A 19,167-nucleotide genomic window follows, 5' to 3' on the forward strand; every position below is an offset into this window, starting at 1 on the left:
TAATGAAACGAAGGGAGGAACAGATACATCAGCTCTGCCATTCTTACACTACCTCACGGAAGACCAGACGTTGGCCGCTACGAGTTTTTTTCAATATACTTGATGCTAGTGAAATAAATGCAATGGTTTTGTTTTCTCTTTCAAATCCCCACTGGAAGGAAAGTAGAAACAATAATCGAAAATCTTTTCTAAAGCAGTTATCAATGAGTCTAATTGAACCATGATTACAAGAACGATTGACCGTGGATACTATACAAAAAACACTGCGGCAAAGAATTTCTGAAATTCTGGGAATTGAAGTCCCCCACCATAACATGATGTTCATTTAACAAAAAAGTTAGATGCTGCTTTTGTGCAAAAGGAAAGGATAGAAAAACCAGTTTTGCGTGTTCTGAGTGTCGCAGACCATATTGCATGGAACATAGACCCAGCTATGCTGTGAATGCGAACATCAAGATCCAAGAAACTGAAGACCTGGCTAAGAATAATTACTAAGACTTATATTACCAAAAGAGTTTATTTTTTTGTTACAAGGATAGTTATACAGGTGTATTTTGTAGATGATAATTTCAATTTAATATTTATTTGTTTTAAAAACAATGTTTTATGTTTGAATATTCTTTTATGTTATTTTTGAATTTCAACAAAATCTATTTGTGAAATACCACACCATGGTTAAATTTTTTTCTACACATTCTAAGACCCGAGTGTGAAGTTCATGCCTTAAAAAATAAGTGTGATGTACCAGGGTTAAGTTTCGTGAGACGTATACGTCCTAACAGTATAGAAACGGATAAGGTCTGTTATTATAACTAAGTTTTTGCACTTAATTCCTTTTTAAATTTTTTTATGTTAAATTTTACTATATGTTTAAAACTGTCCATTTCGTGTTGCACATTTAAAGTGATAAGCGCCTACTTATCGCTGCAAATTCATGATATACAGCTGCTATTGTAGCGGTATGTATTTTACAGAAAAATAAAATAGTTTTAAACGCTTTTAAAAGAAGATTTACGAAAAATATTTAAAACAGAAAATAAAATGCCTAATTAACAAAAAACATATTGATGAATATCAAGCATCACTTAAATAACAGCAAGCGACTTTATCTGGAGCTTCTAGATAATTTAGGCACAACTACTGCGTAAATCCATCAGTGGTTACTTACAAATCACGTTGTTGTGTGTCAGATGTAAATTTATCGTTTTAGTCTCCGACAAAGTGGGGTGGACAATAAAACTGGTCGGAATGTGAGTCTTGATAATTGAGAAAGCGCTTCCTTAACAGATAAATAAATGCTTGGTCGCTTTTCCAACAGTTAGTCTTATCCTTTGGGTATTTAAATATATTACAACGTTTTGTAATAGTGTAAAGTAATGGCTGAGAGAATTAATTGTGATAAATACATTGTAGCCTCACAGTGGTTTCAAATATATTAGAGGCTGAGCGATTTTCTCTTCCTTGACACATTCCATTAAATATTTAACGATGTAGTGATAATAACGTTATAATATAACAAGAGATTTAAATTATTGTCCTGATTATTCTTGTAAAAATTGCAAATAAATATAAATGGAAGAAGGGTAACTGATTAAGTTTAAATTGTTTAAATTTTTTCGTTGTAATATTAAATTCTGTGTGGCCGAATTAATCTTATTATTTTTTAACCCTAGAACCACAAGGTGGAATTTGTGGAACGTTAGCAACAAGGTGGCGTCATATAAGACCTATAAACTTGCTCTTTATATTTCAAAGTTGTTACGGTAAAAAGTGTCTTTTATAGGTATTAATTAACATTAGATACTGAAATTAAGATTTACCAACACCAAAGCTATATCAATTATTAGAAAATTTTAAAATGTGCCGTATTCGCAAACTATAAAACTAAAGAAACCATTGCGTCACCAACCGTTTTTAGCAAAAAGTGTGTTAAAACTGGTGAAATAAAAAAGATGATAGAATTTTTACAAAAAAAGTCATTTACAATCTATACAAATGCTAAAGAGATGTTCGGCGAATACACTTTTATGGCAATGTTCACATTTATATCGAGCCTCTCTGTTCTTTTTTCGGGGACAGAAGTCACATTGGCCTAATAAATCATTTATCTTTTGAGCAGTTTCTTGTTTTTCTTCGCAATTCAGAAATTTCCGAATATTATTCCTAATTTCTCTTGGGAGACGTGTATTGGTCATTCTTTGTTTCAAATAATCTTCTACAAAGGAATATGATAAATCTTTCAGAAAAGCGGACTGTTTCTGTGATTTTGTTTTGCAGTTACATTTGTATATCACATAGGAATTGAATCCAGCAGTATCAATCATAGCATACAAAATTCGAAGTGGCTACCTGCGAGTTTTCCTCGAGACTGTCGTTAGATGACAAAGTTGATCAAAAGTATCAACGCCGCCTTTTGTTTCATTGTAGAACAAAATTATTTCAGACTTCTTTGTTTTTTCGTCAATATCTGCTGTCGTGTGCATAGTTGATAACAATATAACAGTCTTGTTTTTCTTAGGCACGTAAGAAACTAACGTGCTGTTTTCGTCAAAAACAAACAAAGATGAATCAATATGTTTTCCGTTTGTTTCCACTAACTGCTTTGGAATATCAGGTTTATTTTTTCTGATTGTTCCTACCAGCGTTAAATTCTTTTTCTGTAATTTTTCTGCGGCTTAGTACGAGGTAAGCCAATTATCCATAGTGCAATTTCTATTTGTCCCATGAATACCTGTTGTAAGCTCAAGCACGTATTGTGTTGGAATCGAACATTGACTTTTTCTTTCCTCCCTTCCAATATAAGATTTAGCAGAGCACATATAGGTATTATGTTTTCGCATCGCACATCGTAACGAGTTTGAGACCATATTTGTCGGGCTTATTTGGGATATACATCTTGAAGGGACCTCGGCCCCTAAATCCTAAAAGCGTCTCATCAATTGTTACATATTCCGATGGAGTGAACTATGTCTACAGGATTTCCTCGAACATTTCCCAAATATTCCTGATAGCTGCAAATTTATCAATCTTTCTTCTGTCTTCTCTCGTTTCCTTATTATCAAACCGGAAACAGTTGATCAGAAGTTTAAAATGGTTCTTGTTCATGGTTGTCCTAAAGAGAACTGGTACAAAAATTGGTGACCATAAATCACTCAGTGTGACATGAGCATTTTTTAAAACACCGATTAAATATAACAGTCCAAACAACGCTCGTATTTCGACACTATCGGTTGCTCCAAGATACCATTGCTCGCTCTTATATCTAATTTTCTTTCTTTCGATTTCCTCATTATTGTACTTTACAATTATATCCACCAGTTCTTTGCTAAAAAATAAACTCCAATTTTTTTTGGATCTACCATATCTTTTGGTGGTCCTTTCGGTCTTGGCAAGTGAAGAACCAAATTTTTTTTGGAAACCCTGGTATTTTTGCTATGGAAACTATTTAGACACCACCTACGCCCATTTTTAGCATATATAACACTTTTTGTTTTGGACTTATTTGTACTTTTTACTGCAATTTCCGGAGAGACATCAGGATTTTCTGGAATTAAAGCATCAAATTCATCATCCTGCGTATCCTCTATATCTATGTTGTCTTTAGTTTCACTCTCATCGCTTTCTACAAACTCATCTGAGTCGCTAAAACCTTCGTTCGCTAATTGTTCTAACTCTAACTCCTACATCTAATTTAGGCCTCTTTGACTCCATCCTTATAATAAACACTCTGCAACAATTGTAAGAAATAAATAAATAAATAATTTCAACAAAACCTTCATATTTACCGTCGTAAAATTCCAAACGTAAATAACAAGGTGGCGTCGTATGCGACCGCTATCGTAAATCTCAAAACTGACAGAAACTGGTGCATTAACCTACTCGACGATCAACTGGTAACTAAAAATGCGAAAGGTAGATAGATGCTTAGCTGCGCCCGGACAATGAAATCAGTTTAAAGCCGCGTTTACACGATGACAATTGGCGAGACAACTGACTGACATGAAATTATTGTCTTTGTCTAAACCAGGGTTGTCCAACTGGCGGCCCGCGAGGCTATTTGTGTGACCCACGTAAGATTTTCGAAAAGCATATATTTTCTTTAAATGCTGCCACTGTGAAAAAAGATTTTTTAATTTATTTTATATTTTATGGCTTAGCAGTGTTTTTACATCACAAGTACTGTACCGCGTGCCGCTTCGCGGACGTGTAACGAACACAATCATCCTCCACCACTATGAGAACTGCACTGATTACTGCGCATCACAGTTCACGCAGGCCACACCTCCCACTGCTTACCATCCGTCGTCAGCCGCCATGGCCATCGTGCCAGTGTGCTACTGACACCAAGGCTAGTCGGCTAATCTATTACGTTGCTAGTGAACAGTGAACTTGATTAATTCTTTGTCTTGATCCCTCTTATACAATAATGAGTGTAAAACCAGTAAAACGGAAAATTGATAGTAAGAACAGAATTTACAAAGAAAGTTGGGAGAGTGATTACTTGATTGCTAACAATAATGGAAAGTTGCAGTGCTTAGTGTGCATGAATGTCGTTTCAGTGCCTAAAGAATATAATGTGAGAAGACATTACACAACAGTGCATGAAAATAAGTATGCTACGTACACAAATGAAAGTCTGCGTGCCTTAGTTGCAGATTTGAAGAAAAAGCTTAAACAGCAAACTGGGAAGTTCAGTAAAATATTACTCTCAAACGCATTCTTTGCATGCATCTTATGCCGTGTCGCTTGAGCTGGCAAAGGCAAAAAAACCATTCACTGATGGCAATTTGATAAAAAAAATGTGCTGTTGAAATGGCCAAAGCTTTCGGTGATTCTAAAATGGCGGAGAAATTTGAATCAGTGTCACTTTCACATCAAACCATACAAAGAAGGATTGTTGCTATGGGTGAGCAAGTAGAAAAATCTATGCTTAGCCTGGTTAAGAAAAGTTCATATTTCTCACTTTGTTTGGATGAAAGCACTGATCAAACCGATGTTAGTCAGCTGTTAATATTTGTGCGCACTACTTTTGATGATTTTACCAGTAAAGAGGAGTTATTTGATATTTGTCCTCTTTATGGAACAACAAAAGGAAAAGACATCTATGAGGCTGTGAAGAAAACAGTTGACAGAATTGGAGGCTTTGATAAATGTTCAGCCATAGCAACAGACGGGGCCCCATCAATGACAGGTAAAAAAATTGGATTAGTGGGTCTGCTTCGAGAGAATGGTGTCACTTGCTCAACAATTCATTGTATTATACATCAGGGAGCTTTATGTGGAAAATCAGTCAAGGAAGATCAAGTTTTCCAAACCGTGATTAAGATTATAAATATGATTAGAGGTGGAAATCGATCTCTTTTACACAGGCAACTTAAGCAGTTTTTAGTGAAAACATAGGCTGAGTATGGAGAATTGCTAATGTACAACCATGTAAGGTGGCTGAGTGCAGGAAAGTGCATGGAACGATTTTTTGCCATAAGAAAGGAAATCCCTGCATTCCTCAACAAATATGTTTCATCTGACACAACTGAACTGGAAGAGAAGTTTAAGGATCCAGAATTCTTAAGACAGTTAGTTTCAGATTTGATCGCAATGATAAACGGATTCCGGAATAAGCTGAACGTGTTTAAACGTGCTTTGGAAAAGAACAACCTGACACACTTCCCTAGCTGTCTGCAAATAGCAGAAGAATTCAACGGTGAGGAAAATATTGAGTTTTCATCCTGCATTTCACAAATTGAACAAGTTATTAATGAATTCAATACAATATTTGAAGAAATTGAAAGTCTCAAAAGCAGTGTACTACTTTATAATAACCCTCTTGGAGTAACCATTGATGATCAACCACTCAACTTACAGCTTGAGTTATGTGATCTTCAAGCAGACATGTTCCTAATCACCAGACAAGAAAAGGGATTTTCCGTTTATAAAAAAGTGTAGTTGCTGAGCAATAAAAGAAATAATACTCTTTTTTGTTTTAATTATTTTTATACCTCACTTTATTTTGTTATTACTTGTAACAAAATTATTATATGGCCCGCGGCAACATCAAAGGTTTTAGTTTGTCCTCCGGAGGCGTGTCAGCCGGGAGCTGACAGCCGTGCCGGACGCATCAAGGAATTTGGATATTGGTAAAAATACTTGGGAATTCCAAGTTTGGCCGAATCCAAATTTCTAATTGACTCGATGCAGGGAAATTCCACTTTTCAGTAATCCCTTTTGAAAACAAAGGATTTGTTTTACATAAAAGCAGGTAGATTTTCTCTCATCAGTCAGTCGAGCTTGCCTCTTCTACTGTAGACCTAGTCGGTGCTATTATTGTTCCTACTAAGTTATTGTTTTATTTTCTGATTTCCTATATACCATTTTTTTATTTTAGCATTATTGTATATTCAGACCTTTTCAGGTTAGAATATTACATTAATCTATATTTGTTCATGTACTGAGTGTTTGATATTTTATTTGATTATTTTGATTGTTTATTTTTCTTGTATTTTGTGTTTAAGTTGTTCTTCCGTAAGTTAAGAACACTTATATTTATCTTGCTTTTTCTATTTTATATATTTGATTTTGTACTTTGTATCTAAGTAGTTCTTTTCGGGAAGTCAAAGAGCTATTAGAAGTATTTCTCTGATATCTGACTTGTTATTTTATTGCGTGTCTAAGTCGTTCTTTTCCGGTAAGTCAAAAGAACCCTTAGAAATATTTTCATATCGCATTATTATTTCTGATATTTTATCTAAGATATTTTCTTCCGTAAGTTAAGAAAATACTTATATATTTGTCTATTTCATTTTTCCATATTTTGCTAAGCTGTTTCTTCCGTAAGTCAAGAAACACTTATAAATATTTGTGCATTTATTTTACTATATTTGCTTCTCTTATTTACTTTTTTGTTTTAAGTTGTTTCTTCCGTAAGTCAAGAAACACTTAGACATATTTCTATAATCTGTTTCATTTTTTTTATTTCTCGTTTTATATTTTGAGTATTATATTTTTTCACTCTAAGTCGTTTCTTTTACTCTCACATTTACATATTTCATTTATCTATATTTCTGTCCTAAGTTGTTTCTTCCGTAAGTCAAGGAACACTTAGAAACATTTTCTTTGCATTGTACTTTTATACCATTTTGTTTTTCTTGTTTACTAAGTTATTCCTTCCGTAAGTCAAGGAATACTTGGACTATTTTACCTGTTCTGTTTTCTATTTTTGATCTGTTATTTTGTAACTGCTCCTTGGAACTGTTACCTATAACAGATACTTGTCACGGTAACCGTTATTTTATACCAGTAGCAGTATTAAACCATTTCATCAGTGGCAAGCAAAGATGGTCAACACCCGGTCTAATTCCGAGGACAGGAAGAAGTCCGCAGAGCCAGCGATGAGTCCTACAGGCCCAAATGCCCCCTCTCGGCAACAAGTTTTGGCCATTGAGGCATTGCAAGTTGGACACCCCTGGTCTAAACTACGTCTATACTCCAGCTAGGCCCAAGTCACCAAGGACTCGATAATAACCTTTTGATACCGTAGGTATCCGAGATGAGAGATTTAGAGCCCTAGGGTTAAATCTAGATAATAATAATATAAAAAAGCAAATATAATTACTCATTCAATAAAAATAATATTAAACGTTTCTAGATGCATTAAAATGGATATTTCCGAGATACCACGTACGATATGAATAGCGTACTGTAATGTCATTATTGGAAAATTGATTCAAACATACAAAAGTATATTAATTTTCATGCAGAGTATTTTAAAAAACAATAAATTCATTTATGTTTTAACAACACAACACAATAAAAATTTAATTACCAATCCTTTTATTCAGACAATTAATTTCAATAAAAAATACCATGGGATTTTTATTTAAAAAAATATTACGTATCCTTTTCCATACTTTTTTAACGTAGTCACTAAAAACATTTTATATTAGCAATCGAATAACGTGCAAGTGAAATCCAGAGCTCCTAACTCATTTGTAACACAGATAGGCTGGTTTTGTCAGAAATAATTAATTACGTTTGTCACTGGAAATGAAAAAAGAGAGCAAAACCTTGTATGATCTCTGTATGCGAAATTTTGCTGTCTTTTCCAAACACATTTAGGATGTTAATGATTATTTTAGAATAAAAATCTTACAGAAATGAGAAAAATGTAGTAAATGTATCATGCGCCTTTCCATCATAATAAAGGTGGGATTTATTATATTCTCACCGGATATGTATATCACATGAAGGAGATGGTTAATCAACCTAAATTATATTTTGATTTGCATTGTCTTAACTAATTTTTTGTTGGTCAATTTATTATTAATTAGGAGAATTATTGTCGGTCAATCATAGAGTAGGTTAATACAATAATAGCGGTTAGATCTGTTTATATCGCAGTGTCACTATATCTGTACCTTAATAGAAAAAGGGCCAATGTCCATTTTTACTGTTTGGGATTAACAAAATGGGATTAACAGCTTTGGAGTATGTTGATTATTCAAATATCTAATCAGATTATCAAATATTTTGGTGTTTTTTTTTAATATGTATTAATATAATGGTATAGTTTGTTTCACGAAAAATGGTTGAGTGCTTAATGGTTACCTGAGTTGATCCTATTGTGTATACAAGAGTCTCTCAATAAACTACGGAAGTACGCAGGGTCGCACTTCGGAAAGTTTGTTATTTAATATATTTTATTGGTAGCTGTGTAATACACGATTATAAATATTTATTAAATTATTTCATATGATATTTTCAGGTTGTTCAAGTGAATATACTTGATAATTGAACAATTTTTAACATGAAGAAAGTAGTTTTTTTATTCTACGTGAATAATTGTAGTATATGGATCTAAATTCAGAAAGGTACTTTCCTTCACACTTTTTACAGGCTTAGGACTGTCAGCAAAAAACTGGCGTGTTTAAAAGTTTTTGATCTTCCTAATCGGATATCGTTAAAAATGTACAGTAATAATAGTTCTATTTACAGTATATACATACCAACGAATACATAATGTACAAAAAATAGATGAATTGAAAAAAAAATATAGAAAAAACTATACAAGTTAATATTTACAAAAAAAATACCCAAAATAACCAAAATATATTTATGAATTCCTAAATACCTAATTCTGTTTCGCTGTCGCTATCCTCTTCAAGATTAATAACAATTGGTTTAATTATGTGATTCAAAGTAACATATGAATTTTCTACGTTCATTACATGGCGAACTGAATTTTTCCAACTTTCTGGGGAGATATCATCAACACATTTCCTTATTAATTCGCCTACACTACCACTTAAAGTCGGAGAAACATTTTGTGACCTAACACTTGACTTTAGTTGGTGCCACATATGCTCTATGGGATTAAATAAACAATAGTAGGGCGGAAGCCGTAACACTGTATGTCCCATGTCCTCGGCCAATGCGTCACAAACATATACTTTTTTAATAGAAAATGATTTTAACACTTCTAACAGTTCATTTTCTAAATAACTTTCTTCAAAATATATATCGTTTTCTAACAGGTAGTTTTGAATTTCAATTTTCGTGTTATTTGCACTTGGAGACTTATGTAATTGACGACTGTGGTAACTTGCATTGTCCATTACTATCACACTATTTTGAGGAAGGTTAGGTATAAGACAATTCTTAAACCATTGTTCAAAAAGCTCTGCCGTTGTATCCTCATGGTAGTCCACGCAGGAGTCTTTAATGTTCTTTGCAGAAAGCCATAAGGCATTTGGGACCCAAACATTTTCTGATCCTGCATGTAAAATTGTTATTCTTTTCCCTTTGTTTGATGGAGCTTTTGTTTGACACCTGTTGGAAGTATCGGACCATCCTTTGGATGGTGTTTCATGAGTGTCAAACCCTGTCTCGTCTAGATAAATTATTAGTCGATCTTCTGTACGGTAATTTCTTATGGAAGTTATATATTCAGTACGCCACTTTTGTAAACGATGGGACTCCATAAGCACTTGCCTTTTGTCAAGTGTACGATATCTGAAGCCTATTTTAGACAAAATCCTCCAAAGACTAATGCGGCTACAGTTTATTTGTACATCATTAGTAAGCCATTGTTTTAAAGCATCTAATGTAGGTATCCGTTGCTCTTCGTACATTGTGTAAATTTTTCGTCTTATTAAGTCCTTATCACTTTCTTCAATACATTTGGTAGAACCGGCATCCTTACGCTTCCTTAAGTAGAGAACTATATATTGGTTTTACGATTTTTCTAGCGTCAGCAAATAAATGATTTTTCTTGGCTGGAACACTGGAAGAAGCACCATCAATGTTTTTCCACGGACGCCACATAATGCTGTTTTATAGGTATAAATAGGTATAACACTGGTAACACTTGTAACACTTTCAACTAAATGAAACAAAATGTATATTTAAGAATTTCTCATCGGTTTTATATACTTTTACAAATTATACAGAATAGAGGGAACCTGTATAATTATTCCAGGAAATACTTAACGATCAACAAATTTATTGTGGTCATTAAAAGATCAACCATTGATAGTGAAACTCACTGTTAAAATGTTTACAACTCTATGAAATAAAATGTATTCTAATCGTTTTTATAATTTTATACGATTTTTTAATCGTTTTTATATTACCAGGAATTTATTATACAAACAAGATAACGACACTCCACAGTAGCTTCAATTTTACCTGAATACTTACCTGCTCAACTAATGTTGACTAAGCTGGGGTACTTGCGGTCGGGTTTTATTGCAATCATTAAGCACTCAACCATTTTTCGTAAAATAAACTTTAAGTTTTGTTACACTAAATACTATTTTATTATTTTTCTTTATACCTAAAAAACATAGACATTGGCCATGTGCAGATTTTGTCGGATAGGGACACTGGCTCTGCAACAGAGCAGTAAAATATTATGATTTAGAAGAAAATTTTTTATTTTTTAAAATACAAATAAATTAAATTTAACCCTATCTTCTAAACTAAACTTTCTAATTTAAACCCTATCGTCGTTGATGCCTGAAACTAAAATAGTGCCAGCACCGATGTCATTTTATTTTTGAAGATTTTGGTAAAATAGCCAATCATATTCACTAATGTAAAATAGTAAATCTAACAGATTTTTTACTTTATTATCGGCTAGAGATTAAGGTTCTGAATTCATTGGTTCAGATTGCTCAATTTCCATTTCGTTTTTTCGATTTCCATTTCGTTTTTTCGATTTCTAGTAGAACAGCTCCTTAAATCAATTTTTTTAAAAGCTACAGCGTCTTAAAACTTTTTTTTTAAAAGCATTGGAACTCATGTTCTTGGGTGTATTTTGACCACTTTATTTGCATCAATGGTACAGCTTCCCCATCATCATTCCCTTCACGATGTACTAATTTTCTTTCTAAGTACCCTACTAAAATTAAAAAAAAATATTTTTGTTTCATCTCTACAACTTGAAGAGGAGGTAGAACAACCCTCTGGAACTTCAATTTCAGATGTTGTCTTTTTCTTAACTGTCTCTATGGCCGCATGAATTGTGTCGGCATCCATATGGGTGTGACCAGGTTCCATAAATTTATGATGTACTTCTTTCAAACGTTTTCCAATTTTTTTCATCTCACGCATCACTAAGAGTATCATTGTGGACACGAAGATGTTTGTGTTTTGGCCAGAATAAAAATCACTGTACAAATGGAGTATTTCTACTTCTATTGGGAGCAACAAAATGAATTCTCTTATACATGAAGCTATTTCTTGCTCACCACGACCAGCCACTGTCTCGTTCCATAGGAAACAAATTCCCACATTGCCTGATGTGGTAGTCTCAAACACTGTTAAGTTGTAGGTCCATAGTTGCCTTCTTTAGAAGAAAACACCGTTCCAGAAGTGTGGGGTTGGTAGACATTTTTCTATGTCAAAAGAAACAATACCAATGATTGGTCTATTTTGCTTCGTTGTTTGTCTTTTGCTTATAAGCACTTTCAGCTAAATCTAAATGTTTTTCTCTTTCAAGTAAAATCTTTTACTGTTCCACTTCTTTTTTTTTAGTTAATTGCGTATTTTCCATACTTCTTAGACTTATATTAACTTAGCACAAGTATTATTTACCGGACCGTGAAAAGAAAGAATAAACTCGTTATTGAATATTTTTCTATACACACATTAACTCCTTGTCATGGTTTATATTATTATTTCCACAGTATTCACAATAAAGTAGATACATTTGTGCCACTGAAACATCAGGACTTAGGTATTTTTTGGAAGTACGTTCCCGGTAATAGTGGCTATTATAAGCCGGAAAACCAGATTTAGCCATACGGCTCTCACTCCCTCTAAGGGAAAAACTCACTCATCCCAGATACCTACGGTATCAAAAGGATTGAGCTCTGGTGGGACTCTTTCCGTGTTATCGAGCCCTAGGTGACTTGGTATGCTGGAGTATCTCCCAAAAATTTTCGTACACATCTGGACGTTGAGCTTTTTGCATGGTCTTGTAGACATGTTCATTCAGATCTAGTTTTCTTATGTTTTCTAGAAGGTTCTTCGGAATAACTCCAGTAGTAGAGAGAATAATAGGTATTGTCTGGGTACTTTCCATTCTCCACTGTCTTCGTATTTGAATTTCCAGATCCCTGTACTTGGCGATCTTTTCGTTTTGTTTCTCATTATAGCACATTTTGGACATAGGCCCTTTTTCTACCAAGTTACAGATATATCCTGAAATAAAAATATCTGTGAGATTTCATAGACCAGAAAGTAAAAAAAAAATTGTTCGTTAAAAAGAAATATAAAAAATACCGGTGAAAAGATGATTAAAAAACGACCAGTAGGGCGTTATGTAGGTATTTGGTTAACAAAATATGGCTAGGTGGCGTTGGTACCTCTGTAGATTTACAAGAAAGCCTCCCCTCACGTCAGAGGGATGAGAGTGTTTGTTAAAATGGAAAAGAAGAATACGGTGGTGAAAAGATGAGTAAAAAGCTACCAGTAGGGCGTTATGTAGATACTTAGTAACAAAATATGATAAATGGGGAAATAAGACAATGTAGATACGTCGTACATATTGATTATTCTCAAGACAAAAAGCAACGATTATATTTTTTAGTATTAAATAAGATTTCATTTTATTATAAATGTTCATAATAATTGATCATTCAAAAAGCAAACTTTTTGTGTCAATTTTACTTCTAACAGGCTATCATAAACTACCAAACGAATGTAATTCTTGGAGTCTTGATGATGATCTTGAAGTGCCTGTGGTCGCAAAAACTTTGTCAGGAACCGATTCCAGGAAATCAAAAGGTATATTCAATTAGTAGATAAGGATAGTCTGAATACCCATGACAAAATGGCTAATTTACGGTCACTAATGTCACTTTTGAATCAAAGATTTCAACAGTGTGGATTTTTACATGAAAACCTGTCAAGCGACGACCATGGTAAAGTTTTATGGTCGGCATTCCAGTAAACAATATACAAATGGTACGCTTTAAATATAAGAACTAGATGTTATGCAGGATATTTTTATGCCTTTGACACTTATTGTGGTGCTAAATGAAATCTCCAACTTTACGATTTACCCTTAGGATCTCGGGTAGTTCTTGATCTTCTCAAAATTATTGTAGTGTCCTCTGATCATGTAATTTTTTTACTGACAAATATTTTAATGGCCATGGTTTACTAAAACTGCTGAAACATCAAGGTCATCGTGCCACTGGTACGATACGAGAAAACCGAACTCAAAAATGTCCGATGACAAAAATACAAATATTCAAAAAGAAAAAGATACTTACTTTTGAATACGGTTATGATAGCGATTTAGTTCTTCTTTTTATTAGGTGGCAAGACGATTACACTGTCTCAATTGTTACCAACTATGACAAACTGCAACCTATTACTACGGTCAAGCGCTGGTCATCAGTACCCAAAGAGAAAGTAGATGTGCAACAGCCATACATTTTCTTCTTCTTCTTCTTTTTATATAGACACAACTCTGTCTGTTTTTCAATGTGCCTCCAGTATATTGTCGTTCCATCGTTTTCGTGGTCTTCCTACTGATCGTCTTCCTATTGGGGAACCGTCTCTTGCCGTCTTTACTACTCTATTTGTTGTCATTAAGCTTATATGATCGTTCCATTCTATTCTTCTATTTCTTACCCAGTTCTTGACGTTCTCCACCTTGCATCTACGTCGTATATCTGTACTTCTAACTCTATCCCATAGTGTCTTACCATCAATTTTTCAAAGTGTTTTCATCTCTGTTGTTTCTAACATCTTTTTTGTCCTTTCCGTGTCAGGTCTTGTTTCTGCCGCGTATGTCATTATTGGTCTGATGACTGTTTAGTTCTTACTTTTTTATTATTTCATCCATAATCAGGTTGAACAATAGAGGGCTCAGGGAATCTCCCTGTCGTATCCCATTGCCAGCTTCAATAGGGTCGGTTAGTTCTTCTTCTACTTTTACTTTTATTGTGTTGTTTTGGTAGACATTTTCGATCGATTTGATTATTCCTAGAGGTATCTCTCTTGCGTACAATAAGTGGATAACGTCTTTTAATTTGACCCGGTCAAATGCCTTCTTAATTTTTTGAGGAATTCTGTTTTGTTCTTCATACGTACATACATTTTTAGTATGTATAATTAATGAATTGGTGAATTTACAGGACCACGCAGTAAGCAGCTAAAGGACTTCTGTTAGAGGTAAAAATGGTGGTGGGTGTTGTTTAAAAAAATAATCAACATGACTATGAGACTGTTTCAAGTAACAAATGATAATCCAATCTCATTGTTAAGAGTTTAAACGAATTATAGTGCGCTATTATTTAGCTTGCAATGAAAAATCGACAAAATCGAAAAACTGACCTGCTGTGCAATTACTACCAACTGTACGACGTCATAAGAGTGGTTATTTCCCAAAAAAATTAATTAGATCAACAGCGACAGTGTACCCACTGTCACAAAAAAGCTAGGTGGAGTTGTTCAAAATGCACTGTGGATCTTTGCGTTGATCGGGACTGTTTCAGAGTTTATCACTCCTAAGAAGTTTACTGAAAAAAATCTCTATTATTTATTTTACTGTAGATACTGGTTGATTTTTGTTTAGTTTTATCCATGGTTGTATTTTAATTGGTAAATTTCTAATATTTTAATTTTTACATGTAATTTAAAACCTTCATTTTTTTAACATTTTATCCCATTGTCCTCATTTGGGGACATTTATAATATATATATATATATATATATATATATATATATATATATATATATATATATATATATATATATATACTGTTATAATTTGCTTAACTGTATATTTTTGAGCCAGAGTCTATTCTATCAAAATATTTTTATGGGTGTTATTTATATTCCTGTTGTTTAGTTCTATTGTTTGTCTTGTTTCCTGTTGTTTTTATCAATTTTTTGTGATTGCATTTTCATCTCTTGTATAACGTTTTTAAATGCTGATAGTTCTAATATACAGTGCTAGTCAAAAGTCCGTTCCCCCCCTCGTATCTTTTGAACGGTTATACTTATAATAGTGAAATTTAGAGGGAGGTAATAAATGGTAATAAATAGACTTACCCCAAATTTATTTTACCTACCTCAAAACTACCTCGTGAATCACAGTAATTTATATTGTTGCGGCGACAACTTTCATGGAATTATCATACTTTTCACCTATTTACATTGGCTAAGCATATACAATAAAAATGACCTAGGTATGAATTTACTTCTGACAATTAACATTGTTGCCGTTAGCTCTTAGTTCAATTTGTAGATGAGTCACCTTTAATTGAAAATTGTCCTAGTATATTGGAGTCATTCATAAGAGCCTCTAAGAGAACATAAAACAGCTGGACCGTAATGAATATCTCTATAAGACCACGCAGAAAGCGATACGACTCTAAACATCCAGATGCATAAGAAAATTTTTGTGAGATACTCAGATGTACCAAGTCACCTAGGGCTCGATAACATGGAAACAGTCCCTCCAGAGCTCAATACTTTTGATACTGTAGGTATCTGGGATGAGTGAATTTTCTTCTTAGAGAGATTACATTTGGTCAGTAATACTACAGCAATTATTTGACATATGAAATTCTATTCGTATATAATTAGCTGCACAGCAAATAAAGTCACTATTTTCAACTAATAAAGTTTCTATAAAAAATTCGTAATATAATGACAAAATAATTATTAAACGTCTAATTTGAACAGCGGCCAGAAAACCTCTGTCGTCTCATTCGTTAATTTATTTTTGGAATGTAAAATAAAGCGAAAATTCCATTTTTTTATAAGTCAAAGGTGGTAGAAAAAAAAGGAATATTATTCTCCTTTTTATTATCCTTCCTAACACTCCCCATGCAATTCATGTTATAACGATATTCATAACTTTTTACATGGCTCGAACATATTTATTACAAAAGTTTTATCTAGAATGTTGTTCTCGTAATAATTAATCAATGATGTTTTAGTTAAAGGAGAACGAATATATTGTTGTTATTTAATAAAATAAAATAGGTCAACAAAAGTTTTAAACAGCTACTAAAAGTTTATTATAGCTCTTTTTTTATAGGATATGTGGTTATCACATCTACTAGCACAACCTTTTCATAAATGATTTATGGATTTTCTTAATAACTTGAGAAATTTTCGTAATAAAGTTTCAGCATCTGACTCAGACTCCTGTTTAAGTTATTAGGACAGAAAAATGGAAAGAAATATTTAACATTTAACAACGACTTACTATTTTTAAAATATGAACTGTTTAGGGGATAAGGATAGGGGACATCACAATATACTTTTAAATTTTTCACATGCGAAAAACCATGTCATATTTTTTGCTGCATTAATTTCTATCAATTTCCACCTAAATATTCAATATTAAAATCATACCCCACTCCAATCCTAAGTAATAATTAGTACTCCCACTTTAACCATACCTTTTCAGACATACCAACAGTTTTAACATAGCAAGCAGAAAAGACTTTCTTTCGATTGTTGACTGTCGCTAGCCACAGACCTTCTTCTCTCGACGTTATTACCGAATAGAAGTGCATTTTCGGTCTCTCCCTCTCTATCAGCTGGGTCCAACGCGAACGGACGTTTGCATAGATACCTCTCTGAGATTACTTCCTAAAAACCATAGACGGGTTTTTTCTCTCTTATTGGTACCCACTCTCTGATGTCCGATATCTATCCAGGGAATTTATACCAATCATACAAATAATAATGGACCAAAACTAACATATTATAAAAATGACGAGAAGGGGATTGCGAAAGTATGGAGAAAATATTGTCAAAGTATATATGCAGATGATCCTCAGAATGCATATCACGACGAGTTCACTGCAGAGAGAGAACCAAACATTCTAAAGTCAGAGGTAGAAAAAGCAGTCAAAAAGTTAAAAAATAGAAAATCTCCTGGCGCAGACCAGATTACTGCAAAAGTTTTAAAAGAGACTGGAGATGAAAAAGAGACCTAGGGGAAGATCTCAAAGCCGTTGGTTAGATCAAACAAAAATATTGATTAACCAAGGGTAACATGAAGCCGAACAACTAGCCCAGGACAGGGAAGGATGGAGTGAAATCGTGAAAAAACTGTAAAGGCCTGATGGTGTTACCACATCCCAAAAGGGATTAGGACTGAGGAGGAGGAGATACCCACTAGTAACCACGCGGAAAATGCTGCGAATCCTCTTAGCTTTTAAATCGTATAGACGACAGACACAAATGACCTCTCTCTTTGATCTTAGTGTTAGTACGGCGAGACAGTGCGTAAAAACCGGTAAGGACAGCTCTACCCATACGATAAACAACCGCGAGTGAATATAGCGAATGGAAGCCTATAAATACCGCCGGTGTCCGTGTAGGAATATTAGTAAGCTCGTTTATGTACACAGGGAACTAACAATTTTCCCATGACACTCGTTGATACATTTATCTAATAACTGCATTTGATAAAGTTGGTAATAACAAAATGCAATAAACAAAATATTCGAAAGATTAAACTCTTAAACAACGACGTGGTGTCCTTTTGGGACCCTAGGACCATATTTTTCAACCTCTAGTTGAGTAATGGCCAATTTCATTCCTGAATTCCCGCATAGCTGGGTTTTTCAGGTTTTTACACACCTTCTAATACCTTCCACTAAGTTTCAATAACAAATATCCATGAAAACTGCATTTTGATCAGTGGGGTCCCTGGAGGACCACACTTAGTATTCTACGTTACATATTTGGATATGTATTGTTTTTTATTTTTTGGCGCTAATTAAGGCTTTTAAGTACTGTTATAAACTTATCGAACGATCTAGTACAGTCGAACGGGTATCTCGTGAAATAAAAAAGTCACCGTGCAGAAACAAATTTGAAAGTGGGAGTGCAGCAAAGCCATTCATGCAGTAAAAGTTATGTAGTGAGGTGCTGGATATTTTTAAATTAAATTAGCATTATTTAATTACAGCATGGAGTTTAAGAGCAAATTATCCGGACAGGCTGTTAATAGTCAAAGTCAAAAAAAATAATTACTAACGTAAGCCTTTATAAAAAAGAAGGCTGAAGAAGGTCTCGCAATTCCTCACCATAGTATAAAAGAGCGTGTAGCAGCAGCCAATAGGTGTTTCGAAACTGCAATTTACAGAGTCTTAGAATTTATTAACAAACAAGTTTTAATGATTTTTATTAAATTTTTCATGACGTATAATATAGGTTTACCAAATAATCAGTTAGGTCTTTGCAAGAACATATTATTATTAGAAAAATTAGGTTCTATCCACACATAGCATTGAAAAATGATTCATGTTATCTAAACACTCTTATCGATAAAAAAATATATACTGCGGCGGTGATATCTGTAAATATTGTATTACCATCAAATTCACACTTGTCGTCATATATTTACATTTTTGTTGATAGTTAAAAATTAAATGATCCGGTATTATTTAATATCTCTGTGAGAATTATATTTTTTAGGTAAATGGCCAATCAGCAAAAATTTTATTTAAAACATGCGAACAGTATTTGCAACCTCAATGTTTAACTTATCGTTGTTATACGATATATTTAGTATCGGCTGTTTGTGTTCGATTGCTTTGTCTGTGTGTCTTTGAATGTATCAAAAAGAATAATTATATATACTATTAAAAAGAATTACTATATTAAAAAGAATACTATATTAAAAAG

At 33.5% G+C, this 19,167-nt stretch overlaps 2 protein-coding genes across 2 annotated transcripts; both read left to right on the plus strand.

Annotated features, from left to right (window-relative positions):
• Positions 1-4,812: 4,812 nt before the first annotated feature.
• Positions 4,813-5,400, plus strand: LOC140451645 (SCAN domain-containing protein 3-like). The gene has a single exon (XM_072545489.1). It carries the CDS (start codon positions 4,813-4,815, stop codon positions 5,398-5,400), a length of 588 nt encoding a protein of 195 aa, XP_072401590.1.
• Positions 5,401-5,421: 21 nt separating this feature from the next.
• LOC140451646 (EPM2A-interacting protein 1-like) lies at positions 5,422-5,943 on the plus strand. Its single transcript, XM_072545490.1, has one exon. It carries the CDS (start codon positions 5,422-5,424, stop codon positions 5,941-5,943), a length of 522 nt encoding a protein of 173 aa, XP_072401591.1.
• The last annotated feature ends 13,224 nt before the right edge of the window (positions 5,944-19,167 follow it).

This window comes from Diabrotica undecimpunctata, chromosome 10 (genome assembly GCF_040954645.1).
Source record: "Diabrotica undecimpunctata isolate CICGRU chromosome 10, icDiaUnde3, whole genome shotgun sequence".
NCBI classification, from domain to species: domain Eukaryota; kingdom Metazoa; phylum Arthropoda; class Insecta; order Coleoptera; family Chrysomelidae; genus Diabrotica; species Diabrotica undecimpunctata.